Source organism: Neopsephotus bourkii, unplaced genomic scaffold (assembly GCF_033783945.1).
Source record: "Neopsephotus bourkii isolate Nb327-2 ecotype Australia unplaced genomic scaffold, CSIRO-AGI_Nbou_v1 NB_398, whole genome shotgun sequence".
Classification (NCBI taxonomy): domain Eukaryota; kingdom Metazoa; phylum Chordata; class Aves; order Psittaciformes; family Psittacidae; genus Neopsephotus; species Neopsephotus bourkii.
In genome coordinates this window covers 2,047,933-2,075,824 of record NW_026900902.1, presented here as the reverse complement: position 1 = coordinate 2,075,824, position 27,892 = coordinate 2,047,933, and the positions used below count along the sequence as shown (strand labels likewise).

Below are 27,892 nucleotides of genomic sequence, written 5' to 3'. Positions count from 1 at the left end.
GTATCATCTTGCTGCATTCAAGTCCATGTAATCCTAAAAATAAACTCATCTTCATCTATTGGCAGACCCTGGAAAGCCATTATCTTGAATAGCCTTTTGTATTTCAGCAGTCATAGATGGAAGATGAGTGTGAAGAATTGTTGATAATATTTTCATTTGTAAACTTCTTGGGCTTTGTCATATGAGATTAATTCCAAATGCTATTTGAAACAAAATTAGTATAACCTAATTTTGAAACATACTTTTGGCTATGTATAATATTAAAAGAAGGCTTAAATGTATTACGTGGCATGGAAAAAAATCACTGGAAATAGGAAAGACCTGTCTGAATGACTTAATTGCTACTGTTAAAGCATTATTCACTGGTAATTCACTAGTGCTTCATCTTTCACATCTCTTAAGTATACCTAGTGATGAAAATTGTTAGATCTCTAAATATGGTATTCCAGCTGCAGCTAAGACTTCTGTACCTTTCAGCTACTATTTCTAACTAGAAATACTGGAATAGTTTTACCCCTGTTAGAATGACTTTTTAAATAGCCCTTCACTTGCATGTGACTGTGGAGGTCTGCCATGTTGCCCTCTACCTCTCTATCTGGGTAGGGCTGCTGTTGAATTTCTTCAGATACGAATCCCTCCTATTGCTTTTTTCCAAATTTCAGTGAAGTTCTAGTGTGGAATTTTGTGTACAGTTCAAACCACTAATACATGTCTGATATTAAAATAACCCTATTTTCACCCTAATGTAATCCTAGTCAGTTGGTTTGGATAAGTAGTATTTAGGACCCTCTTCCTTCACATATTATACCCACTGAAGAAGAGAAACTGAAGGCTCTCTTGCTTTCAGTACACTTATAACAACTGTAGTTGTAACTAAGTTTGTAGGCTTTATGGATTCAAATGGTCTGCTGGCAACTCTGAAGAGGAATTTGCTTGAGGACCCTATCCTCTCCAAAGAACAGATTTAAATTTTCTGGCAGAGGTTGTGATGGATCTTTGCACACAAAGATACTTACTGGCGTGTAGGTTCAGTATCAGAGGTCATCATACAGAAACTACTGGACTTCGTTTCAAATTGTGGATTTGCAGATAGAAATTACTTTCTCTAGTCATTTCAGTGGCAAATGTGCTAACCTCAGAGTTGGAAATCTTCACTGAATTATCTTATGACAATTCCCTTTTGAGAAGTTTGAAGCTTTGTGCTAATCCGCTCCCCCCAGTTGTCATAATTTCTATTAACTTTTCCTAGATACTGAAATCTTGCATGCCTAGAGAGAGTATGTTTTGAAAGGTTTCAACAAGGCAGCTTCCAGCAGCAGATATTTAGAGACATGAAAGATTTTGCCTTTTGACTTATAACAGGAAAATATAAATGGTCCTGTTACTTAAATTCTTTGTTGGTGCTTATGCCAATTTTATGAGCTTAAGTCAAACATCTGCTTCCAAATTCCAAGAGCCCCTTATAATTTCTCTTCTGTGGTCCTACGGTACCATGCTGCGTTTACTTCCACTGTTCCACAGTTGTTGCTCTTCATTGGGATGATACAACAGGATATGTGGGAGAACTACTACCAGATTTGTTTTTGTAATCTGCAGTCATTTTCGGCAGTTTCCCACCTTCCTTCAGAAACATCTGTTGAAGGTTTGTTGTTTTTTTTTTTTTTTCCTGATGTTGTAGTCTTCCAATGGCTCTGAAGGAATGAGCAGGAATCTACCACCTCCCGAGGCAAAGGAAGTATGAAGAGTGCAGTATGAGAGGACAATGCTTTTGAAAAAACTGGACAGCATTCCCTAGTACAAGTCTGTACATTAAGTTTTATTACCTTCCCAAAGCAGTGCACTTGTCCTGTGAGGCTGCTTTGCAAAGATGGGAGTGTGTGGGTTTGACATCCTTGGACTGCCCTGTAGGGGTATGTGAGGTAGTAGTCTTAAGGTCAGGAGAAAGAGTCAGTTGGATCAGTGAAGAACAGGGTTTCCTAAGAACTGTATCTGTTCTTTTTTAAACACAGATTTCCATGCTAGCAGCTGCATGTGTGAACAGATGGAAAATGCTGTGGCTAGATACTTTTATTTTAAATCTAATCAGGCTGCAGCAATGGATATTGTTATTTCTGTAAAATAAAATATTGTTTGTGTATTTATTGGTTGCTTAACTTACCATTCATGGTTTTAGAGGGATTCCACTGTACTAATAGTTATCTAACATAGTTTATAACTAGATGGTCTTTCCAGTTCTGGCCTTGAAAAGAAAATACACAGAATCCCAGAATGGTTGAGGCTGGAAGGGACCACTGGAGCTCATCTAATCCAACTTCTCTCCTTACACAGGGTCAGGTAGAGCACATTCTTTGGGATTGTGTTGATGGCTCTTGAACTTCTCCAGGGGTGGAAACTCTGCAGCCTCTCTGGGCAACCTATTCCAGTGCTAGGTCATCCTCACAGTAAAGAAGCTCAGGTGGACTATCCTGTGTTTTAGTTTATGCTTGTTGCCTCTTGTCGTATTGCCTGGCACCACTGAGGAGAGGCGGGCCCCATCCTTTTAACACCCTCCCTTCAGATAGTTATGCATGTTGATCAGATTCCCCCTAAGCCTTCTCCAGGCTGAACAGGCCCAGCTCCCTCAGCCTTTCCTTATATTAGAAACTGAAATATTGCATAATGACTGCAGTCTTTTGTTAGTGTCTGTCTGCTTCCAAAGAAAAAGGTTGTTTTAATTGAAGCAGCAATGCTGATCTTGAAGCTAGATGCAGAAAGTTGACATGGGCTATTTCACTTCAGACAGCCACAAGAAAGCTTGTGCCAAGATCAGTAAATGCTTTTGTGTAACCTGTACTTCATTGTGGGGAAAAAAAGTACTGTAGAGAGACAGGGGACTCTTTAAAGGCATCCTGTTCTTATAGAATCATGCATATTTGAAGGGACCTAGGGCCATCATCTTGTTCAGCTTCATCCTCTGAACTGGATCAATATTCAATTTGAAACTGGTTGCTTAGAGCTTTGCCCTGTTGGGTCTTGCATTCTGTTTCCACAGCCTCTATGAACAGGCTGCCCCATTTTTCAGTTCTTTGCAGTCACTTTTTTTCCTTGCATACATTTAGAAACTCCGCAGTTCAATTTATGGGCCCTGTCTCATTTTTTCTCTGCTGTGCACTGCAATAAAGAGCGTGGCATCGTTGTCTTGCAAAGCATCTCAAAGTACTGGAAGGTTGCTGTTAGATGTGATTGAGCCATGTTTTTCAGGTTCAACAGCCCCAGCTGAGTTACCTATTAAAAAAAAAAAAAACAACCCAAAAACAAAGACCCTAAAAAGCCCTACCCAGACAGCAGACCACTGCCCCCAAACTCTCCCACACCTCCCCCAACTACTAACAAACCAAAACCACACCTCTCCCAACCAACACATAGCCCAAAAAAAAAATCCCCAAAGCTACACAAACACTTGAGGTTTCAGAGATTCTGAGTTGCTTGAAGAAGTATTTGTCCATTTTTGTCAGCTTGAATAGGTGAGCTGTTAACAAATTTGAACTGCAGTATTATCCCTACTGGCCTCTTTCTTCCAATTCTTACCCTGTATGCTCTTTCCCAAGAAGAGATCATATATTTGATCTGCTGCTTCATAAAAAGGGCAAACCTATCCTACTGCTTGTCTTAAAGATTGGGTAGCCATTTGCTGCAGTTGTGTGGCCATGTCAGCTATTCTAAGGATGTTGCAGTTCTATGCTTGCATGCAGACTCCAGATCCTGCTTCTTTCCTTGGTTATATGCCTTTATGTACAGTTACTTGAGGTGGACCTTTTGATTTAGTCCTTGCCCCTTGATGCCTCCAAGCTTTATTAGTGTGCAGCTGTCACCAGCATGACCCACCCTGTCCCTGAGGAGAGGCGTTGGCATTCCCTGCCTGCCTTAGGCATGGACTGTGGTGGCCTTTCATCCAGCTGCTTCAAGCCCAACTTAGGTCAAGTCATCTGATGTGCGACAGGTACTAGTGCAGCCAGGGCTGTGGAGTCACCATGTGTACTGCATAATGCCATACGTGCTTACTGACTCCATGGCAGTGTGTGTCTCCAGGTGGCTGACTTGGGGCATGAGTTGTCCTTCTGCAGGCAGCTATGGGACCCTTTTCATCATGAATCGGTCTGTTTAATATGGGAAACAGCTAGCAGAAGATCATAGAAACACCTAAAAGCAGCAAATCTGTATATAAGAAAAAAACCCAGCAAAAACCTGCCGCTAAAAGTTACTGAGAATCTATCAAAACCCTTAACATTTTGACTGAATAAATAAATAACTTGCAACCAAAATGCCAGTCTGCCTCCCCTCTCATGCTCTGCTGTCAAAACTACTTCTACCCGCAGCCCCATCTTATGAGGAACTATCAACAGTATCTCCTGCCAAAGCCCCTGGTAGTGGCTGCTCTTTGCTATACTCCTTGCATACTGGCTCAGCTGTTGTTCCTGTAGCATAGGGTGCTCAGTAATGCCTAAGGCACAGTCTGTCCTCCCTGCTCCTCTGTCTAGGCCATGTGGCTGGTACTGGGAGATGCGGAGATGGCTGTGTTAGTAGACAGTCTTTGGAGTGTGGGTCTGTGCAGAGCCCCTTCTTGCAAATCTTCTGACCAAAGAGTGCCTTTTACGTCGAGTCGTAGTGTAGAGTTATCAACAGTGGTCTTCACATAGGTGAAGTACATCAGCCTGAATGATTGTGTCTTGTCAAACATCAGGGCTTGATTAGGCTGCAGATAACCTGGTGTTTATAGGGTAAACTGCACCTGGGCCTAGGCAGGGGCAGTAAGCTCAGGCTTCCCTGTCTCCGTTTCACCCACACTTCTCTTCTGGGGTTAGCTTGGTCTGGCAAGTTTTGGACTTGGTCGCACATATTAGTGTGGTTGTGCTGTGTGAGGAGCATCTTCCTTGCAGTGAGGCTCTGTAGGGCTATTGCTTGGTGAAAGGACAGTGCTTCAAATACAGATTCTCTTCTAGCACTAGTGAAGTGCTAGTAATGGTAATCTTTTTTGCTGAACAAATACAACTGCACAGTTTCGTAAGGTGCGAACAAGGTCAGAATACCTGAGATAGTAATTCCTGTTATATATAATTTGAAAAATTTACAGATGTATGGATTAGATAATTAGGTACCTGACTTTTTTTTTTAGCAAGTATTGCAGATTAGATTTCTAATTAGCACATACTTCAATGAAGGAAAAATAGTCAATTGTGTATAAAACTGTCTGATCGAATGTTTACAAAAGGAAACAGAGCCTTTGATATAGGAGTTAAAATAGCTCTAAGTCTGTTTCAGTAAGAAACACTGTCTGGCTGTTTGTTATATCACGTAGGTTTATTGGACAGATCAGGCAATGTACAGAACCACAATTTTTTATGTCCTCTTTTTTTTTTTAAGTAATTCAACATGTTGAAATTAAATACGAATTTAAGAAAGATTGTACATTGAGTAGAATCTCTCAAAATTATAACGCATATTATTCCACAATCTTGAAAGAAGGTGGAAAAAAACCCTTTAAATGCAAGCATCTCTATACTTGAATTTACCTATCTGGTAGTTCGGTTGTCTGCATTTTCTTTGTGGAATTGAACTAGATTACAGAGATGGAGAGCATGGAAACTTCAACTCAGTTGTGCTGCAATTCTTATTCCAGACCCTGAACTTTCCATATGTATCAACATAAATGGGACTAATATACCAGTTAAAGAGCCTGTATAAGACTTCCATGGAGCCTCTGGGTCCCTGCTTTATGGTACATTTAGTCCTTAGAAAGCTGAATATGAAGTTCATAGTCAGCAGCTATGCCCCATAGGAGTACTCTTTCTGCCATGAAAAATAAAATTAATAATTATAGCATCTTATAATATTTGAGTAATTACATACATATTAGAGAAAACAGAGGGAAATATATGGGACGTGCAGTGTAAACTTAGTTATGCTTTAATGTAGGGAAAACTAGCGGTACAGCTGGAATCCTCTATAAAGCGAAGTATTACATCTTTGGGTTGTGTGTTCAGTGAATGAATTTACAAGGTCTGCAATATTACATCTGCGGTTCTTTCATCTAATTAATGTGCAACTAACCTCTGCTATTCCTGAGTATTAAGAGGCCTGTATACCTTAAATAATGGTGAGCATCACCTCTACTTCTGTATAACAAGTACTTTGTAATTACTGGGTTTTAAAACCTGATTACTTTATTACTTTTGCAGAAGAAAATGCCAACAAGGAAAATTCATTTGAATAATTTTTGTAAATCCCCAGAGTTTGTAAGCACATTGAAATTTTCTGTGCTTTGAGGGTTTTTTTTTTTGGTTAGGTTTGTTTTTTTTTGTTTTTTTTTTTTTGGTCTTTGCAAAAAAAAAGGGAGAAAAAAGGGTTACATTTGGTTTTTGATGTATGTGTTGATTGATGAAAACTGCCAGATGACTGGAATGAATAAGTGTTCTTGTATACTTCAGAGCTTGATTTAACTTTTAAAAATACAGATTATTCTTTGTGTTTCCATTTTTTAAGGGAAGGTTTTAGGTTTTCATCTCAAGAAGCTGCTTCAAGTTTCGGCGATGATCGCTTACTGATAGAAAAGTTCATTGATAACCCTCGTCACATAGAAATCCAGGTTTGTAGTGTATTATTATTACTATTATTAATTATTGTTTATTTATTTAACAAGATCTGAAGTCATAAATTAATCAAAGTTCAAAACTTTTCAAACACTCAGCTAAAAAAGGCATATGGTCTTGTGTTTTCCTGTGTCTTGGGCCATTGCTCAAACTACATGGCTATCATGCACAATACAGCCTTCCTGTTTTTATTCCTTACCCTTTCTTTAGCAGGAAGACAGTGAACTCTGCTCAGTTTGTTGGGGGAAAGAAAAAAAGAAACCACAGTTGTAGGCATCTGTCTACAGATATCTGTTAGTGACTGGAGCTTGAACTCTGGGTCCTGATTGCAGTGCTTGAGTGCAGCAGAGGATGTAGGAGTTCATGTGCTGCTGTGCTTAACATTTTTCTTCCAACTTCTGGTTGTTTTTGTCAGTATGTTGGAGTATGTTCCAAAGTATCTAATGTTACTAGGGAACTCAGGAGGATTTGTGTCCCACTTTGGGCAGTTTGTGCTTCAAAATTGGCTGTGTTCTCCTTAAATTCTGCATTGTGACCATTTATATTTTTGATTGGATCTAGTGTTAACCCAGATGTGCTAATGCAAAGCAAGACTTTTTTTTGGACCAAACTCTTTAAGAAAAGTATGATTTTAAATTCTATGACGTGTTTGATCTTACGCAGGCAACTAAATTGGGTTTCTCCATGGCCTTGAAATAATCTTTCCTGTTTAGAAATCTATATGGAGTGTATCAGTTTCCTGAACAGTTTTGAAGTGAGAGCCTAAAGTATTCTGACAGTAGCTCAGTAGCTGAATGAAACAACAGTAAATTTGATCAGCATGGAATGATTTTTAAGAGAGAAATATTTAACACTTTTATTCCACCACATATATTCCTACAGTCTGATACTTCCTGTGTTTTTATTTATGTACACAGACTAACTTACTGTATATCATAGAATAGTTCGGGTTGTAAGGGACCTTAAAGGTAATCTAGTCCATTCCACATCTTCAACTAGATGGGGCATCTTGAACTAGATCAGGTTGCTCAGAGTCCTCTCCAACTTGGCCTTGAATGTTTCCAGGAATGGGTCATGTACAACCTGTCTGGGCAACCTCTTCCAGTGTTTCACCACTCCCATCATAAAAAATTCCTTCCTTATATCTAGTATAAATCTATTCTCTTGTAGTTTAAAGCTATTATCCCTTATCCTATCACTACAAACCCTTGTAAGAAGTCTCATCTTTCTTATAAGCTCCCTTTAAGTATTCAAAGGCTACAATAAGTTCTCCTCAGAGTCTTCTTTTCTTCAGGCTGAACAACCCCAACTCTCTCAGCCTGCCTTTGTAGGAGAGATGCACTGATCTCTGTGGCCCTCCTCTTGACCTGTTCCAAAAGGTCCATGCCTGTCTTGTACTGAGGACTCCAGAGGTGGATGCAGTGCTGCAGGTGGGGTCTCACCGGGGCAGAAATGAAGAAACAGTCTGTAAAAATGAAATTTTAACCCAAACCTATTCTCTTTTGAAGGGTCATGGAAAGGTGTATAGTGAGCATTTAGTTTCGGCATTGATCTTATGTTACAGAAGGGGTCAGATTTCTACAGCATCTTCCTATATTCTGTCATCATGGCTAATAATTTTTGATGTTTGTTACTTTTTTTTTGTATACAAATCAGTATATGTTAAAGATACATTTATTTCAGTCCTTGTAGATTTGGGAGCTTCAGCTGTTCCTACTGACTCTTTGATGACTAAAGTTAGATAAGATTGATTCCTCCATACTTTCATGAGTTGTGGGCATATTTTGCAATGTCTTGATTCCTTTAGATTTAAAAAGGGTTGCCTCAAGAAAAAAAAAGGCAGTACTGTATTTAAAAACTGTTAAATAATTTTATCTAGATTAAACAAAATAGCTTTGCTATTAATAATTTATAGTTTTATTTATAATAAGTGTACAATGAGTGTTGTTTTCCTTACACGAACACTTTGATGGTACCTTTTAACAATATGATAGCGTATCATTTTAACTTCATGTTCTAATCAGCTTTAGGACACTGGCTTTGGTTCATTTTCAAACTGCTGAATATACAAACACTTTGAGACCAGATGCCAAATATTTATTAATTTAGCAGTAACTTTTAAATAGAACTTTTTTTTTAACATTCCCATATAGCTCCAAAGCATTGGTACCTAAATTTGTTAAATAAGGGGTTTCCTGTGTCTAGCTATAAAACAATCACTTTGTAAAACATGAGAAAAGATGAAAACAATTAACAGGAAAATAGAGTTCAAATAGACTTTATGCTTGAACTGATTTGAAGTCTTGTTCTCCTGAAATATCTGATATAAAGGACCTGAGTTTAAAGTAAGAGTACATGGAATGCCTAACTATTACTTGGCTAAATATCAATTTCACAACTGGAAATAGAATTTAGTTGAATCATGTAAGAAAGGTTGTGATACATTATATTTAATTAGTTTGGCATATATATGTACATAGCATATACTAATGTAATAATCATATAATCCCATAAATCAGGAAGTTGTCTTTGAAGAGTATTTAGATATTTAGAAAAGAAGCTGTAGCTGTGACACACATTTTTAGTGAGGTGTGTACTGGAATCTAATGTCATCTCAGAGGAGATGATTTCAACATTCTGTAACTTTTTTACGAAATTTACTTTCTTTAAAGAAGAAAGTATCTTCTTTAATTTCTGATAATGAAAGCAGTGGACCCAAAATGAAAGCAAAAGCCTAACACTAGATGTTGTTTGGCTTATTCTATTTATAATTGCATTTTAATAGTGAATGTTCGTTCATGTCTCTTTTTGAGCTGTGCTAACTGATAATGGAAAAACATTTATTTTAAGGTCCAGATGGCAGATAGTAAATTGGATATAAGAAATGTCCTGAAGTCAAAGAAAATATTTACTAGTTGGCTTGAAAAATATTTTATTATCCTCTTCAGGAATATACACAGAGAGAGAAGCACAGGAACTCTCTTTTTAATTGAAATATTCCAGGACTTTTTGTTTTGTTTGTTTTTATGAGGCTGGATTCTGTGGGAAGTTGTAGTCTTTCTAACAATGAAACAGAAATGCTCGCAAGGAATCATCCTACTTACAGGACAGCTATTTTCTCAGTGAGTACCATGCTGTGCCCTAAAGGTACTGTTCTAATATTAAAAAAAAAAAAAAAAACAAAAAAACCCAATTAAAAATCCTTTGGTCTTCCCAAATGGGTTACTATAGAGTTGGCTGGAGTACCCTGCTGCTGCTGGTGCTGCTAAACTTCCCTCTGGGCAGAAAAGAGGGTTCTGGGACACACTGTAGTTCAGGAAATATTGAAATCCTTGATCTTTTAGAACTCTTTGGAGAGGATTTTTTTTCCTTAGAAAGCTCTGTAAATTTGTGGGACCCCAACAAGAGTTTCTGAGGAAAAGATAACATCTGTACTACAGGGTGTGGAGCACTCTGGATCTGATGCTGCACAGTGCCTTGTTTTCAGTCACATCTACCCAGATTATTCATGCATCAGCAAACATTGGTGTCATAGATGCAGGAATTCATCTTGCTTAGTGCTATACTCACTCTGTGGTGAAAGGAATAATAAATAATACAGATTCATTGTCACAAATGTGAGTAGATATGGTTGAATTCACACAGCTTGAGGAAGATTGTCTCCTTTTTTTCTATGTTGTCAGTTTTCAGTGTAGAACTTCACTATTAAAGAATGAAGCATGAATATTGGCAGAGGTTCCTGCAGATTAGACCAGGAAGATAAATGACAAAAAAATGGATTAGAGAGAAAAATTCATAAGGAAGAAAGAGAGCCAGTGTGATCTTCAATGAGAGAAATTGTTCCAAGAATTACTGTAGAGTATAAAATCATAAGAAGAAGTCTTGAATCCTCAAATCTGCTATCCAGATATTGGGAATGGCTGCATGGTACAGTCAATTTCAAAACAGGATAGACTGCCTTTTCTTACTTTCCCTTCCAGTTTGAAGTTTCAGTGTCTATTGGGAGTTCTATTTTATTTTATTTTTTTTCTTTTTTCTGATGTGTGATTTTGGTAGTTGGATCTAGCTACTTGTGTGTATGTTTTAACTCTTCCATGAACTGAAACTGTAGACAGAACTGTAGCTGAAACCCAATTTTTAAGAAATTCTTTGAAACTACTGTTTTAATTTACACTGAAAGTACTGAGAAGTAGCAAGTCTTATTTTCTTTAATAAAAGATTTCAAAGTTTCTGAAGATCTTTTTCTCCTTTTCCCTGTCTTTAGACAGGGTGCTGTGGTTTGCCTACTAAGAAAGCTCCATTAGCCATTTTTCTGAGAACTTTCGTGTGTAATTCAGGAGCAAAATTTGGCATTTTTGAGATTTTTCTCTCTTCCGTTGACACAAGATATTGCTTCTGAGTGATTTCATTATGCAATACAAATTTATATGCTTGAAAATGTGGTTTTAATTTTATTTCCGTCTTCTGATTTCTGAACTTCTAGGAGCTTCTTAAAAATTTTGAAGTGAGTGTTGTTTTGCAATTTATAAACTCTCTATAGAGGCCTTAAAATAATCCTACTCAGAATTTGAAGGAGCATTCAATTACTATTCCATATAAAATTCATTTTGTACACTAGCAGTTTTCCCAACCCTTATGTCTAGGTTTGAAAAAAAAGTATTTTTAAACTAAACTAACTGAATGCTAGATAATAGTCTAATATCAAAATATACATACATCTGTCTTGTTAATAGCAGCATGTTACTGTTTCAGATTTTGGCAGATAAGCATGGTAATGCCTTGTGGTTGAATGAAAGGGAGTGCTCCATTCAAAGGAGAAACCAAAAAGTTGTGGAGGAAGCACCAAGGTAAGTATACTAGACTCTTGATGAAGCTTTATAGTTACTGAAAGCACTTTTGGAAAGCTGCTTGTACAAATGGAAGCAAATTTTATTCTGTTAAAAATCACAAAGAAAATAAATAAATGTTTAAGCTATATTCATTTGTCATAATACAATCTGAATGTTGTTTTTCATGATCTTGTATAATATGTATATGTATTATAACACTCAAATACATGTGGTATATGAGATAGCTTTCTTAATATGTCTGAGTTAGTTTTCCTTTGCCACTCAGCTTTTAGATTTAAGAGTAAAATAAAATATGGAAACAGTATTCATTTTATCACAGATACAGATATTTGACTGTTACAAGCATCGTGAGAGGGCCACATAATACTTTTAATTTCTGTTTGAAATGAAGCATGAAGTATTATATTCTCTGTGCCACTTTTAATGCCACTGATGGCAATAAACTATAGATGTAGTAAGACATAGAAACAGTAACTCAAAAGTACTAAATAATCTTAACCCCACTGGTTTCAAATAGGGCTGAAATACACTGCCATTGTGCAAGGTATGGTCTTGCTGTGTTTTCTGTTGCATGGCATTCATCAGAGAATTCGTGTAATAAAAGAGGCAGAAGGAAGTTCCGATTTTGGAAAACCAGACATAGGTATATCACTACCTGTGGGAATTCCCAGTGTAATGTGTTCACCAGCTGGGATGACTTTACCATTATTTTATAGCACAGAACTATGTGATGCAATAATTCAGGATGTGAGGAAAAGTACATCGTTCAAATGATGTTTATTTGCAGGCAGCATATAAATGAATGTTGAATTGTAATTGTGGCACTGGCACTGTTTAGGACCTAGATTTTAAGTTACAAAACAAACCTTAAATCTAATCATACAAACCCACTAATAAATGCTCAAATAGCTCTTTTTACTTCCTGGTAGTGATTGTGGGTTTCTCAGAAGCCTTATGCCTAAATATCTTACTATGGTTTTGTTTGTGAAATGTGAATTCTTCAGGTCCTGAAACAATGTGCATGTGCATATACATATACCTAAGCACTTAGAAGACTTTTTTGCCTCAGGACTACGTGTGAAGTGCTGCCTGCAACTACTGCCTGCTCATTCTCTATGCATGTGGTCAGCTAAAGGGAGAGTGATGTGTCTTTCTCTCACCAGGCAACTGTGATCAGAGTGTTTTCTTTCCTCAGAAATACCAGCCTTTTAACTTTCTTGGGCTTCTGTATTGGAGCTGTCAGTAAGTTTCCTCATCCCCTCCTGTAACTCACATGAAAGAGTATTCACAAGTCAATAGCTTCCAAAATTTGGCATGAAAACTCTTTCTTTCTTGTTGAATGCTTTAGACTCTGCCAGACTTATTGACAGCTTTGGAAGCCTTATCTGCCTTACAGCCACTTGCAGTTGGCTGCAGAATCCATTTATTTACAAAGGGTTACATGATAGTTGCAGATAAGCAGGGTACTGACTTCTGTGAGACATAGTAGAAACCCTAAAGCCTGAAGTTAGCCATTCCTGTGAGTGCTGTTTCCATTAGTGTCATTGCTTAATGACTCCTGGAAACACCTTTTCTTGTATGGCTGGGTGGAGGAAATGTACTCTCCTTTTTTTTTTTTCCTGTTTTAAATGATAGCTGCCCATAAAAGCTCTGAGAGGTTGAAGCTGTTTGGTTTTTTGATGGTGTTTTTTTTTTTTCCTGGATTTTTTTTTGCTTTTTAATGTCTTTCAGGGGAGATTTAGGTTAGATATAATGAAGAAATTCTTTACTCTGAGTGTGGTGAGGCACTGGAACAGGCTGCTCTGAGAAGCTGTGTCTGTCCCATCCTTGGAAGTATTCAAATGTTCAAGGGGGTTGGAACTAAAGGACTTAAGGTCCTTTTCAACCCTAACCGTTCTGTGAAGCCCAGGAGATAGGAATACTATAGGGCAAAATGTTTGTTTGTCTTTTGTACAATCTAAGGCTTTTGGCTTTGGCCTCTTCTTGAGCTTCTTTTGATTTACTTTTTTTCCTATCATGGTATTTTCCTAAGTGTCTAGTTTGAGAGATTGATTGTTGAGGGCCTTTTGGCTTTGAGAATAATCTCTATTATTTTCTTAAAGCTAAGTCTGCAACTGTTGAAATTACAGGATCACTTCATGTTTGAATCTTAGCAGTTGTCCTACTCTCTCTGTTCTTGGAATCACAGACAGTAAGAAATGTCGGATCATCACCAGTACTTTAGTTAGTTCAGGGCAGAAGTTAGTGCTATGCAAAATTCCAGAGATTTACAGTAATTTTCTTTGCTTCTAGCTTCACACCTCTTTGGAAGATGCTGTTGGCTTCTCATTTCACCACAAAGGCTGAAAGTTGCATAGAGAATCTGTGGCTGTCCCATCTCTGGAAGTGTTCAAGGCCAGGTTGGATGGGACTTTGAGTAACCTGGTCTAGTGGAAGGTGTTGAAACTAGGGGTTGGAACTAGATGATCTTTAAGGTCCCTTCCAACCCAAAACCATTCTATGATTCTATGATTTTCTATCACTGTCTAGAAATCCTTGAAGGATTTGGGGTTAAGAGAAACAGCAAGCTTGTTCTGACTGTGACTGTGTATGTGATTCATAGGTGGCCAGTTTAGACTTACGGGCAAAACTGTGTTCTCAAATACTTTAGCATTTTTACCTGTGCCGTTGTAGTACCTAATAGGTATCTTGAAGGAGAATGTTTTTTGTAGATAATTTTTTTGAATAAACAGTATGCCTAACTATTTCTTGAGAGCAGATAGGCTGACCTTGACATTTAGAAACTGAAAGTACTGTTCTCTGCCAGTATAGTGGTATCTTCAGAGGAAGGGTAGCTGTTACTGAATTTTATTGTATTTTTTTGAAGCTGGGCAGTTAATTTCCACTGACAGTGTAACTGTACCTTTCAAATTCTCAACCATATCTGTAAGTGAAGGTGATGGAAGTACTTTGTGAAACATTATCTGATGGGCTAGAAGTGGGGAGGTAACATTTTGCCCATTTGGCTCATCCCTGGCTGTAGAAACAATGGCACAAACCAATTGTATTGTCTTTGATCAAATTTGCAATAGCTTGATGAATATCTTATGAGTTAAGTGTCAGCTGTGATCTTATATTTTCTTTTTGGTGCTTTTATCTTGTGAATCTTTTTTGTTTTGTAGCCTTCATGCTGCCACAGGAGCTATTTGGTTGAAAGAAAAACAGGTGTATGTGTGAGAAAAAGATTGGAAATCAGGTTTAAAATGCTGTGTTTTCACAAGTGATGCCTAATGAGATAGGACAAGAGTTATTTCAGTTGTAAAAGATGCATTGTTAGAGAAGGCAGAAACAATGTATATGAAAGATAAAGTGGTGGAGGGGAATAGGAAAGCTTTGGTTAATTAACCTAGATGATTGCAGGGATGATCCAGTCATTTTAGAGCATAAAGCTTAACCATGTGGCAGAGATCAAGTTTAGCAGTGTGACACCTCTGTTCCATTCTTTGGCTACAGCAGGAGGTGAACAGAGAGATCTCAGACCTACGTTTAACAAACATAGTGAGGACACCACTGTAATAAAGGGGAGTAACTGTCTTTCATCTGTATAAGAAGTAATAATGGTTATTCTAGAAATAGAATGTGAAGCCGATACTGAAAAGCTTCTGTTCTTCATAAGCCACTCATTGACCTTTCATGATCAAAGCCTTGCAGAAACCCCACATTGAATTATAGATTGTTGATTTTGTGTAATGTATTATCCTCTTATTGAATCAAAATAAGGAATATTATGAAACCCTTCTGCATTACCAGTGCCTACTTTTGGCAGGTACGACATAGTTTTGCATGTGTTCTGTTTTTTCCTTCGATCTGGTGTAGGATCTTGAAGCTTTCTTTGGATCAGACTTGATTTTCTTTTCCTGTTGATCCTGTTATTTGCCAAGAAAGAAAAAGCCTGCCCTGCTGTCTGTCAGAATCTCCCTGTGTCAGCACTTGAAGGATGGAGGTGCAAAGTAGCACTTTTGCCATAAAGAAAAGAATTCTATCCTAGTTTGCCTAGATATTTCCTCACTTTTTGTGTCATGTCAAATATTTGTTGTGGTAGCAGTCTCTTAGCTCTTCTGTGAGTTCAGGTCTCAGTGAAAACCACCATAGTACTGAAAGATAAGTCCTGACCCAGCACTGGCTTCTATTTGAGTGCAGTCCTGGGCCCCAGATGGAGCTTCATTGACTTTGATGTCACATTGACCTACACTTCAGGTAGGTGGAGGCTGCTGATTGCTGCTTTGCAGAATTAGGACCCACTGTTAAAGACACCTCTAAGAAATAGGGAATATTTGTTATTTTAGTTTTAAACCATAACATAGAGACAAGGTAGAAGTGATTCCTATTCCCTTACAAAAGTACTTTTAAAATGATAACTGAGTTATATGCCAAATGTGCATCACCACTGAAATATAATAAGCATATTTATGAGCTTACGTAAGATGAACTACATGTTGTCTTTCATTGAAGGTCAGCGTATCAGGGTGAGGAGCAACAGGTTTCACAGCTTTGATGGAAAGCCACAGAAATTTTTCTAGCTCTAAATTAATAATCTGCATAGCTTAATTTGAATAACTGAATTTATAGGACAGAGGAGACCAACACGAGTCTTTTGATTCACTGGACCAGTGGAAGGGACATGTTGCACTTCTAGAATAAGAACATCTGGTATTTGGGTGGTGCTCACAGGGGCCTCTGAGGTGGTAGCCGAGCTGCATTTTGAGTGCTTTTGAGTGTGTCCAGGATATGTGGAATGGAATGAATTGCAATTAACAAACATGGATAACTACTCTTCAGGTTACGGGTAAAGCTAAGAGAAGAAATACAGGATATTAAGGTTTAAGTTATGATGGTGTTGGTAGTGTTTTAGTTAAATATTATGGATGCCCAAATTTTCTTCATTGCAATCTCACATAAGAAGACTGAATAAATACTTCATTATTTTCCAGAACTTCTTCATTGGTTAAAATATCAGTGAAATGTCCATGCTGTTTTAATTCAGTCAGAAAACAAATTCCCCTTAGACCTCCTGTCTTGTATTTTGGCACTCATATTTTCATTGGATGGATTTTTTAGTTATAGGGTTGTTTGTTTGTTTTTTCAAAAATATATGCTTTCTAAAGTATCATGAATTTGTATGTATTTATTTTCATTTAACTTGCATTATTATAAATCTTAGTGTTCTAAAAAAGTTGTGTTCTGTTATTTTGTATTTTAGGGAATACTGTTATTTGTCGTGAATTTCCTGTACATTAGCAGTAATTGCAAAGCATGCAGTATAGCTATTTAGTAGTAATATAAATGTAAAGGCATCTATTTGACAGTTTTGACATGTTCCTAACTTTAATAATGATGCTGTCCTCTTTTGGTGGTAGTTTAAGCAGAAGATTAAATGATTTAATTATTTTTTTTAACTAAAAAAAAGGCATTCTTTCTGTATTGTAGCACTTTCCTAGACCCTGAAACTCGAAGAGCAATGGGAGAGCAAGCAGTAGCTCTTGCCAAAGCAGTAAAATATTCCTCTGCTGGAACAGTAGAATTCCTTGTGGACTCCAGTAAGAATTTCTACTTCTTGGAAATGAATACTAGACTTCAGGTAAGAAAAACAGCTCTTCAGATTCAGAAAAGTGTTATTTAAAAAAACAGAACATAACCTCCTTCCATAGTTAGGGGTCTGCTCCTGCAAAGACTTAAACATAACTAACTTGACTCATGTGAGTACTTCCCACTGAACTTAAAAGATCTACTCACTTAAATAAGCCTGCATATACAAGATTTTGCAGCAGTGAGCCCTTGCACAGCACTCAAGTAAGCGTTCAGAGCTTTTGCTCTTTGTTACACTTGACCTAAAGACCTTGCAAGAGGTCACTGTTAAGTGCCACTGTGAGTTCACAGTAAGTGGCTAGCCACTGTGCTCTGATGCTTTTCCCCACTGGTCCCTGAAGTTTCTTTTTTATTTTTTATACTTTGATGGTTGCTTGCTGAGTTTCTCTAGGAGGGTGATTAAAACTATATGTGTGCATCAGCAATAAACCCACCAGCAATCTGCATATGATTGAAGTTGTGACTGGAATGCATCTGTGTAAAAAGCATGCTGACATGGTGTAGGATTTTTGTAACAGCATGTGTAGTCAGTACTAGATGTTATAATGTACACTGCCAATGAATGGATAAGCAGTGTTTTATGGAAAAAAGCCCTCTACCTCTTATTTGACTGTTATAATGAATTTCTGGTCATAATCTAAGAAAACAGGCATATAACTTGAAGTCTGGGTATCATTCTCAAAGACAGGAAGACAGTTCTTCTTGTCACCAAGTAAATTCAATTGTCCTTATTGTCCTTTGCTCATTTCATTAAATAATGACAGAAATGTGGAATCAAGCACCAAAGTGAATAGCTGCTTATTCTGTTTTTTTTCTGGGAGGTATTCTGCCTGCTGCTTTTACATATACGCGGGGATAGGGCATAAAGAGATCCTCAGAATTCTGACATCTTTGTATGACTTTGTATAATGGCTGGGTAAATTTATGCTTTGGGTAAAAAAGTGAGAGAGGATTTGGGAGCGTTGCAGTCCTCCCCTGTGCTAGGAGAAGACTGCTGTTAAAATTTGCCTTGCCTTGCCAGGCAGCAGTGTTTTTGGAATTGGTCATGACAGTTCTATTTCACATGCTTTTGTTAGAAGTTTCCTAAGTACAATCCGCTCTACCTGAGATTCAGTTAGAAGGTGCTGGTTAATGGCAATGTGTAGTTCATTAAAATATGATGACGAATTTCTGTCTCTTTGGTCGTAATTTACATTTTTCTCAATCTTGTAGTTTTTGAGAGAATGCTTCTTAATGCCTCTCCATGTTCTGCTGACATAGAAGAAAATTAATGTATGATGTTGTGCATAGCCCTCTGGAAGTTCAGAAACATTTCCTTGCTATCCTTGTATATTATTGTCCATCAATTCCTAAATGCAATTAGGGATGAAGTATCCATGAAGTCCTTTCTGTAATTTGTTTTCAAGATGTTATCTTTGCTGTTTTGTGATGTCTTCCCCCTGCAGTGCCTAGTGGTAAGTGTTCAAAGTCCCAGACATCAAACTTGCTTAATTGTAGAGGTCTCCACATATGCAGTAAGAAAGCTTTCACAATTCCATCTTCAAGGACTTTAAAGACTCCTTCTGAAAGATAGCCTAAGCCTAAGCCTGACAGTCCCCTGTAACAGCAGACTCATTCTTTGCAACCCTCAAAGAAATTTACTAATCTTAAATTACAGTAGTTGCGCAGATATTCGCTAATTCCTCTATCCTGTCTGTGTATTGTCTCTAATTAGCATTTCAGTTTGAGGCTAGAGAGTACTAATTTTCTCTGATTGTTCCCCAGGCTTACATGTTTGATCTGTCACTTCTCTCCAGTCTCAAGCTTTACTTTTTGTTCAGCTAACAGTTATACAACTAACATCTCATACTAGCTGCCTTCCATTAAGAGCCAAACATAGAAACCGTAATGAAGCTCATGAAGATTTAGCTTCAGAACCAGGAGAGTCTCCAGATGTCCCTGTATTGCTTCAGCCTTTTGCATCTCCTAACTGTGAACAGTGGCTAACAGGCTCCCTTGCCCTGGTTTTGCTGAACACTTCACACCTGGAAGAACTTATACAAATGATGGGTACCTGGTCCATAAATAATGCTACTAAAGTCTTTTTCAGTGTGCATTACAGACAGAGCTACTTGTCAGCATCATCAGAACATGTTGACTAGATTATGCAATTTCCCATGTGTTTTAATGTTTCAGCAATCTCTAATCAGATCACTGTAGCCTTTTTACTTAAGAATATGCTTGTGTAAAGGTAACTAAACTGTACCCAATACTTTTCACTGCCTGCTGATTTCTTCATCCCTCCCTTTGGTCTATCTGTCAGATATCTTCCAGTGTTTTTTGTAACTAATTTTGCAGTAATTGAGACTTGTATTATTACTTGGCTGTCTTTTTAGGGAACTCTTTGGGAATATACCTTTTCTGCCGTATAGTCCTGCAAAAAAGTATAAATTGTACCTTACAGGAAGTTCATGTTTTATTTAATTTTTGTGTTAAGTGTTGTTGCAATCCAGTGTGAGATTGGAAGGCAAAAAAAGGTTGGTGAATCAGCTCCATTGTGTCTCTTGTATGCTACACAAATGTGTTACAGATGTTTCACTCTCTCCAAGTGATTCAGCTAGAATGTTCTTTGCTGTTGGCAATGTTCTTTTTGTTCTATCTACTTTTCTGTCATTTTTCAGAGGCTAGCTGATGAGACACAAGATTGAATAATTGCATAGAAAAACTAGTTATTCTTACTTTCCACAAGAAAATGTACAGATGTATGCCCTAGCAGCTACAAGAGAACGTCTGTATGTTGTCATTTAGGGCGCTTTTGGTTTTCAGGCAGCTACTACTATTCAGATTGCTGAGGCACACCATGTGTTGAATATCTAATTCTTTATAGCTGCTGTGGCGTGCTTTGTGTTACCTAGTTGTCATTAGCCGTTTCAAGGGCATAGTCCAAAATAGCCACATAAGAGCTTTGACATAAAAATTTCTGACCGCTTAGATTGATAGCCTTTCTAACTTCTAAATTGTGTCAAAATCTCCTTATCATGCTGCCATCAGAAGTGCTGGCTTTCGCTAGGAAAGTGTCTTCTGCTTTTCACTGGAAGATGAGAAATACGTCTCTTTGACTTGACAGGAAGAGAATCTACCTCCTGTAAATAAAGAATATCTGTTAATGTATGGGTGTGTGGGATGGCTAAGCAGTAACAGCAAAGGGTAAATATCACATACTCTGGAATCCTGTAGTATCTGTAGATGAGAAGTATCCCTTGTTGGCTTGAGAAGACGTGAGAGAAGTACAAGGATCAGTGTGAGGAGAGTACTCGCCTTCAATGCAGTTTATACATTTGTGACTCAGGTCTATTCCCAGCCTTGTGCCTCCCCGATGGGGTGTGCAGTTTAAGTAACAAGTGAGCGCTCCCTCCTCAAAACATGACCAAATTTGCTTAGAGTGATCCAATTGAAAAGATCATTTGTATAGACTGTATTCAGCACAGTGGAGTTGAGAAATATGGTATTTTGAATAGCAGTGTGTTTTTTCCCATGTAACAGTTTGAATGTTTTTGTCATAACTTTTTAGGGAATGAAAGTTAATTTTGTAGAATATTTTGTCAACCTGTAAAAGATTTATTGAAAGCAAGTGGCATATCTGTATGTTTTTATTTTACATTTGTAGTGAGAGTATTTATTTTATATTAAATGTTTTCAAGTTCTTTTAAAGTAACTTGATTCTAAGGCATAAGGCGAATGTAAATAAACTTCCATACACCCATAAAACATTACCCAGTGTTAAGATATTTTGTTCACCACTTTCAATGTTTTTTGTCAGATTTTACTGAGCCCTGGAAAATGATATATTCCAGAGCTTTGTCTTTGTGCAGAACTGGAAGTGTAAAAGACAGAGGGAGAATTATTATGTGCAATATATCTCTTTCTACCTTCCTTTTTGTCTGTTTGTCGACTCATGAAAGTAATAAAGAGCATGGTTGGGAAATGTCTAGAAATATGTAGAAATCCAGCTGGTGATTGTCTGGAGCTTCACTGCTTATGAACTCCTGGTTCTAACATTTTCTTAGTGGTGTCTATATTCTGTTGCACATCATTAGGCAGCACCTGCTACATGTTTGCTCAGTGAAGGAGAGAAGTGCTGGAAAATTCTGCAGCTGCACTATATAAACAGCAGTGGCAAAATACAAATCGCAAAGTGATGAGCTGAGTCTGGATTGCCAGCTAAAACCACAGAGAGGTGCTGACTTTGGTATCCATAGCAAACCCATGGGACAGCAAGAGGTAGTTTTGCTGTTTGGGTGTATGTAGCTGCCTAGAGGATAAATTGTGATAGGTGAGCTGGAGTATGGGAGCAGTGAAAGGGGCTGTCAGGAGGCAGAGGAGCAGATTTCTGCTGAGTCTGAATGGAGAGATTTCAAAGTAAAGTCTCAAGTGACTGTTTCTGCTGTTTGCTGAGACTCTTCATATTTCTTAATACTGGAATCATGTTTTACTGTGACACTTTGCTTCAGTCATTTTAAGTAGGCTAACAAACAGTGTCAGATGGTAAAGACTTTCAATTGCCGCTAACCTGGGCTGAATTTGAACTACTGACCTAAAGGTGAAAGGTCTCTTATCCCATTACCAATCCCCTAAGCCCACCAGAATCCATTCTGCACACAGTTTATACCAGCTGTTCATGGCCATTTTTAGAACCGAAAGAAAAGGTGATTTTGCTGCCAAATAACACTTCTTCACACAAGAGGGTCAGCCGACAACAGTTAACCAGATTTTTGCCACATTCTTGCCTCCTAATGCAACTTCCATTATGTAGCTACTGGTTGTCTGCTTTTCAGGCTTCCCAAAAGAACTACAGAAAAGCATTGCTAATTGTTGTTGACAGAAGAGAACAACATTGTTTGTGTAAGTCATTGAATCTGAAAGATGCCATTAACAGTGCTGCCAGGGCATGGAGCGATATCTTAGAGATGATGTTACCACATAACTATCATAAAATACTATTTATAAAGTAGAGAAAAAGGAGGCTCCCCTCCATTTTTAATAAGTAGAGGAACAAAAGATCATTCTTCAAAGGGCACAATAGTTTCTTTCCTTTGGTGAATTTGATGTAAAGCAAATCAAGATTGGCTGCAGTGTGACCAGAACCATCTTGAACGAAGTACTCTAGCAGAGGGCTTTAATACTGCTGCTAAATACAGTGAAAGCAGGGATTGCATTTTTAGGAAAGACAGTGTAGGTCTTGTGAGTACAAATTTATTTATAATGTGGAGTATGTAGAGGAAACAAAATTATGCAGAATTACTGAATTGTGAGATTGTTTTTTTTGAAGTGTGTTTATTGAGAAAGTTATGTTGAAATTGTGAGCTAAATAATTTGTTGATATAAAGTATGTGCTGTTCATTTAAAATACAGAGGAGACAGATTCAGTATTCATAGGCTATGTAGGTGTTTTCTTACCTGCGTCTGTCCAGTATGCTAAAGATAAAAAACCTTGCAAATTAAAATTGAGAAAACTGAATTAATGATTATTGGAAGATAAATTCCTATGAGGAAGTAGGTTACATTTCTTTTCAGAGTTATTATATGCTACGATTAAAAAATTAGTTGGTACCAAATGCCTGTACATTAATCTTTATTTCTATAGCATCTTACGGAGGAAACAACAGTAGAAGTCTGTCTGAGCATCTTAGTTGATGGAAAGTTTTTGTAGTTCTGGTTGAACTCAGTTCTTTGATCACACACTGATAAATAACAAAATAAACAGCAACTGGTATGGCATGCTATGTCTATGGAAAAGGACAACAAAAGGGATTGCCTGTTATATATTCCTGTGTACTCTCTGTTCATTCTGTGCATTATTCCAACTGTTGTCTGTTCTCCAGCAGCCTTTCTGAAAAGCTGTTTTTCCTGTGTGCTCCCAAACCCCATATACACATGAACTCTTTTGCAGAAAGAAGATGTGACCTCAGAGTGCTCCTGCTCATAGTAGTCAGGAAGCTGGCATGCTTGAAGAGCAGAACATGTGTGCACCTCTGTGGTTGTTCAGTTCACCGAAATAGAAACCAGACTTACTGGAGTAAAGGGGATTGAGGAGCATCTGTAAGTTGGTGGGTTTGGGTCAGTTGATACTGAATTTGGCTGCAGCAGAAAAGCCTGTGGGACTCCAGGTGAATCATGTTTCCTGGACACTGAGGTGTATATTGAAAGTTAGTTTTGAGATTATTTATCTGAATGTAAAGGAGTATCTGACACCAACTAGGGACTTACAGTGGTAGGAGTTTTGCAAGCTATAGTTTTAAGTCTACTGAAATTTAGATTTTCTTGGCCACTGTAGTCTGCTTGAACACTCCAAATTGTGAGTAACTTGGTGCCTTATGCACACAGGGGCAAGAGAGCGATTTGTGAGAGTATCCAGAATTGTTTGCTATTAGATCTGAGTACCTTGATGGTCTTGGTAAAAATGTGTCCTGAAATGATTCCCATGAATATAAGGGGAATATAAGTCATTGCTAATTTACCTCCAGCTATTTGTAGAAACTGCATGACTATTTTTGTAGCTGTGGATAAACCCAAGTATGGTAAAGTTTTAAGAGTGTTGGCAGTCACAGAACAGGAGGAGAACTAGCAGCTTCTCCATGCTGTTCGGGGCATGGATGATAGCTAGACTGCGATGTTGGCAGGTTCCCCTAGCTCTTTTGTACCTGCTTCACCATGTATTATTAGTTATTATTTTCTCATGGGCTTTGCCACTAGCGTCTCTTGCTGTACAAACTGGAAGAGGTTGGGGAAGCAAAACCACTTTTAATGCACACAGGGAATCTTAACTGCTGTGAGATGTCTGTAGAAGAGCAGATCCCATATGAAGGGGCAGCACTTTACCATGTATGGATGTTGCTAGCTATAACAGGTATGGCTTTATAGACTTGAAAGCAGGAACGTAAGTGGCATTTTTTAGGGGAAGAGGTGTGTGTGTGTATCACAGAAGATGGGGAGTAAGACTTTTTAAAGGTGATGTGTATCTTACTTGCGTTGAAATGATGACTCGTAAATTGTGTACGACCAGACTTTGGTGTAAGTAAAGGAACTGGTAGTAAAAGTGATACTTTTGGCAGATAACTAATTGGGAGGTATTGCTGATCAATTTTTTTGCTTGACCTGTTGAGAATAAGGTACAACTGTTTTGATGATATAGCTATGATCCTTAGATTGCTTGCTGCAGACATGTCTGGTTTTGCCTTTTGTGTTAAGGACAGACACAAATGTGTGAATTTACCAACTATCTCGTAACCATATGAACATTGGCTCTTACCTTATTGACTAGGGTTTCATTGGTAAGATCTTGGATCAGCTGACTACAAAATTGAGTATGGCTGTAGTCAGCTGACTACAACATTGAGGTGTTGATGAACTGAGAGGGATTCAGCTCTCTTTGTGGTCATACTTGCATTGATCTCTAAAAATTCAGTCCTTGGCTTAGCATCTATAAAATGGCAAGTAAAGGCTGCTGATTGAGAAGAGATACAGCATAAAGTTAATAGAAGAAGATACATCAGGCAGGCAAACCAAGAGTGGCACCTGAAGTAGAAGGCTGAAAAGTAAAAAAGTGTTTAAAGCCTAGCCTTTAATAGTTATTTTTAAAAAAATTACAATTATGTTAGTCAAATAGCTGAAACAGTTATTGTAGAGCTTTTGTAAATAGGGGATGATGATGTCTGTGTGTTTTTTTTGGGGGAAGGGGAGAGAGAAGAGGGGGTCTAATCTTTTCACTTTTCCTACTCCTGTCCTTCCTTGCTTTGGAAAAGGTTAGAGTTTTAATTTCAGATCCTGCATGTATCTCTCTGTTGGTTGGATTCTTGTACCTCCAAAACCCCATTTCAGAGTGCTAGCTTGACCAGGTTATGGCATTGCTGCTTGATTAAAGCCCTTTTGCACTGTACACCAAAGCATATTGTGAATATTGCTTAAAATACTGGCCCCTCCTGCCCCCTCCTTGCCAAAAGAAAATGGCAAAACCATGCAATTTGGTCCACGCACCTCACTGAAAGGTTAAATTTACAAAGAAGCTAACCAGGATTTCAAGGTTAAAATTCTCTGCCCCATTTTGGTTATCTTATAGTCTTAATGTATACCAAAATTCGTTCAAAATGTATTTGGTACCCTCAAATTAGGGATATGGTTGGTACTGTCTACATTATGCCTAAATAGCACTTGCTGAAGCACAGGCCTGAAAGAAAGCAAAACAACTTCTTACCCCCAAGAAAACCTCAAAAAATTTTCCTCGTCATATTTTCTGAATGCTGTTTTATGTGCAGACACAAAGGGAGTATTTTGAAGAAACAGAAGAAAATATTGACCAAGTCAAAGATCTGTACTGAAGAATGGATTAAATAAATGTTTGTCAGTCGTAAGAACCGAACAACAAAAATATTTTTCTTTCCAGAAACATTCCATCCTATTTTGATCATCAACAATAAAGCTGAAAACAACAATGAAGCTATTGAATCTGGAATGCCAATTGCTATCCAAGATAAATGACAGTATAACTAAATAATGCAAATGTCTTTGTAATAAAAAGAAAAAAAGAAAGAATGTTGTAATTTAATTACCTGGAATGTTAGTATTCAAGATGTGTTCTAAACTCAAAGGTAATTTTTAAAACTTGAATTCCAAAATAAGAGAGTAAGTTCTGTTGTCCAAACACGAATGTGTGGTAAGTAACTTAGAGAGTTTTAATAGAAACTTCAAGTCTTAATAGAAATTGAATTGCTTCAATTTAACACTGCAGGATAGATACTAAGATCTTCCATAGATTCTTGAAATACTATTATTAAGCTTGACATGCTGGACAATATCTTGTGTTAGGTAGAATCAAGATTGAATCCCAAAGGTGCATCCTAAACTGTATAATCAAATTCCCATTTCAATGTCACTTATCCTTCAAAGAATAGGTGCTTGTTTCAGTGATGATTTGTCATTAAAATTATGTCAAAACGTCTTAAAATGTTGTTGAAACTCTAAACAAACTCACAGCACACGCAGGGCTAATTATGGGTGCCATCTGTTTATTTTTACAAAGCTTTTTTCTTAAAGACCAAAGCATCTACTTGTTCTGATAAGCCAAAAGATTACACTAGTGACTAAATATTTTTCTTAATGCTAGTGTACTTGAAGGAAGAAAGACAAGTGATTTGGTCACTGACCTTTTCCTGTGTCACAAAATGTACACAGTGTGACATCTCATGATAGAGAAACCATTGTGAAGTGTGTTTTCTTGAGGTGTTTTAGCCCTTGGAGCGCAAACACTTTATAATAAAAGTGTCAGTTCTGTTGTAATTTCAATATGGAAAGTCTAATAGATGTCTCTGTGTGAAGATGCTTTTAGCATGCCTATTTTTTACTTGATCTATGTGATGCACCCTCCTATCTTTGCTTGCTTTCTTGCTGTACACTGCCTAGTTAAAGGGTATTTTTAAAGTTAATAAATATGTCCATTTAGATCCCCATTTCAAGGAAAAAGAGTGTGTGTGTATGTGCATATGCGCGCACATGTGTGCATGCTTGTACGCACATGCCGGGTTAGCTTGAACGACGGGTATTCCCATGGCAGCATCATCCAAAGCCCTTAGCAGCAATTTGCTGAGAGCGCAGAGTGACTTTGCTGGTCCAGCCCAGCTATTGTGCATGCTAAGCACTAAACAGATAAGTCTGGAGGGGGGGGGAAATATTGAAGAATCCATCTGCTCATTTCTGCTACACTGCGCTGATGCAAGATTACGCTAATCTGGTTGCTTGTCAGGACAGGTTAGTGAAAGCAGGCGAATGGGTGAGATTTAGGGTAGGCTTGTTCTATAGAAAATTGTGAGCAGGTCCTGTATGTGCCATGTGAAGTGTAGCAGAATGGGTTCATTATCAGCTACTTGGAGATTTTCAGTTAAAATATACTTATGGCTACAGTGCAAGTCTTTTTAAAACAAAATTGCATGGGAAAAGCTTCTGAACAAATGAGAAATAACTCATCATCACCAGGTACATTTGAATTTGTAAAATAAATGAAAAAAGAAACCAAACCAAACCCCTACAAACCCCCAGACCCTCCTAAAGTGTTCTGTCTAGTTTTCCTTTTGTATGCTGCTTCTAGTCATTGTAATTTCCTAATTATTTTCTGGGTTGTCCCTGCAAAGACAGTATTCGTTGATGTTTGTCAGTTTTTTTGGGAAAAAAGACCAAGACCGGAATGTATTCTTTGTCTGTTCCTTGGCTGATCTAATTTCTTGTTTATCTGTGGTTGTTTATGGAGAGGGATTTTTTTGTTGTTGTTGTTTTTTGTTACCTATTGACTGACAGTTCTTGACCTTGCAGGTTGAACATCCCGTCACAGAATGCATTACTGGCCTGGACTTAGTCCAAGAAATGATCCGTGTTGCTAAGGGTTACCCTCTCAGGCACAAACAGGCTGATATTCCCATCAACGGCTGGGCGGTTGAATGTCGAGTTTATGCTGAGGTAAATGAGTGGTAGCGGGGAGGGAGGTAGGTGGCTGAATTGTGAGTAATAATACCCGGGTGTGGATAGATGCCAAGGTGAAGTCAAGGAATATCATATGAAAGTCACAATTTAAGAGTATGCAACACAAATGGTTAATGAAATTTTGTAGAATTGTAGAATTTTTATTTAATTAAAAATGCAATGTATATTTCAATGTAGCTTTTTCTGAAATAAAAATAAAAAAAGGTAAAAGTCAATTAAGGTTTATTTCTAAGGATATTTACTGTATGTTTTGTCCATGTTTAGTGCAGTGCTGGAGCTACTTGC

At 37.7% G+C, this 27,892-nt stretch overlaps 1 protein-coding gene across 4 annotated transcripts in view; it reads left to right on the top strand.

Annotated features, from left to right (window-relative positions):
- The window catches only part of PCCA (propionyl-CoA carboxylase subunit alpha), a 275,758-nt gene that overhangs the window by 86,464 nt on the left and 161,402 nt on the right, over window positions 1-27,892 (top strand). For 2 of the 4 annotated variants that reach the window (XM_061349291.1, XM_061349290.1), the window contains exons 10-13: window positions 6,520-6,622; window positions 11,379-11,473; window positions 16,943-17,093; window positions 27,440-27,583. In XM_061349291.1, the coding sequence (XP_061205275.1) occupies window positions 6,520-6,622; window positions 11,379-11,473; window positions 16,943-17,093; window positions 27,440-27,583 (493 nt within the window). Of the gene's footprint in view, window positions 1-6,519; window positions 6,623-11,378; window positions 11,474-15,583; window positions 16,302-16,942; window positions 17,094-27,439; window positions 27,584-27,892 lie in introns of those variants that run through there. The other 2 variants (XM_061349292.1, XM_061349293.1) reach the window with 2 other exon arrangements.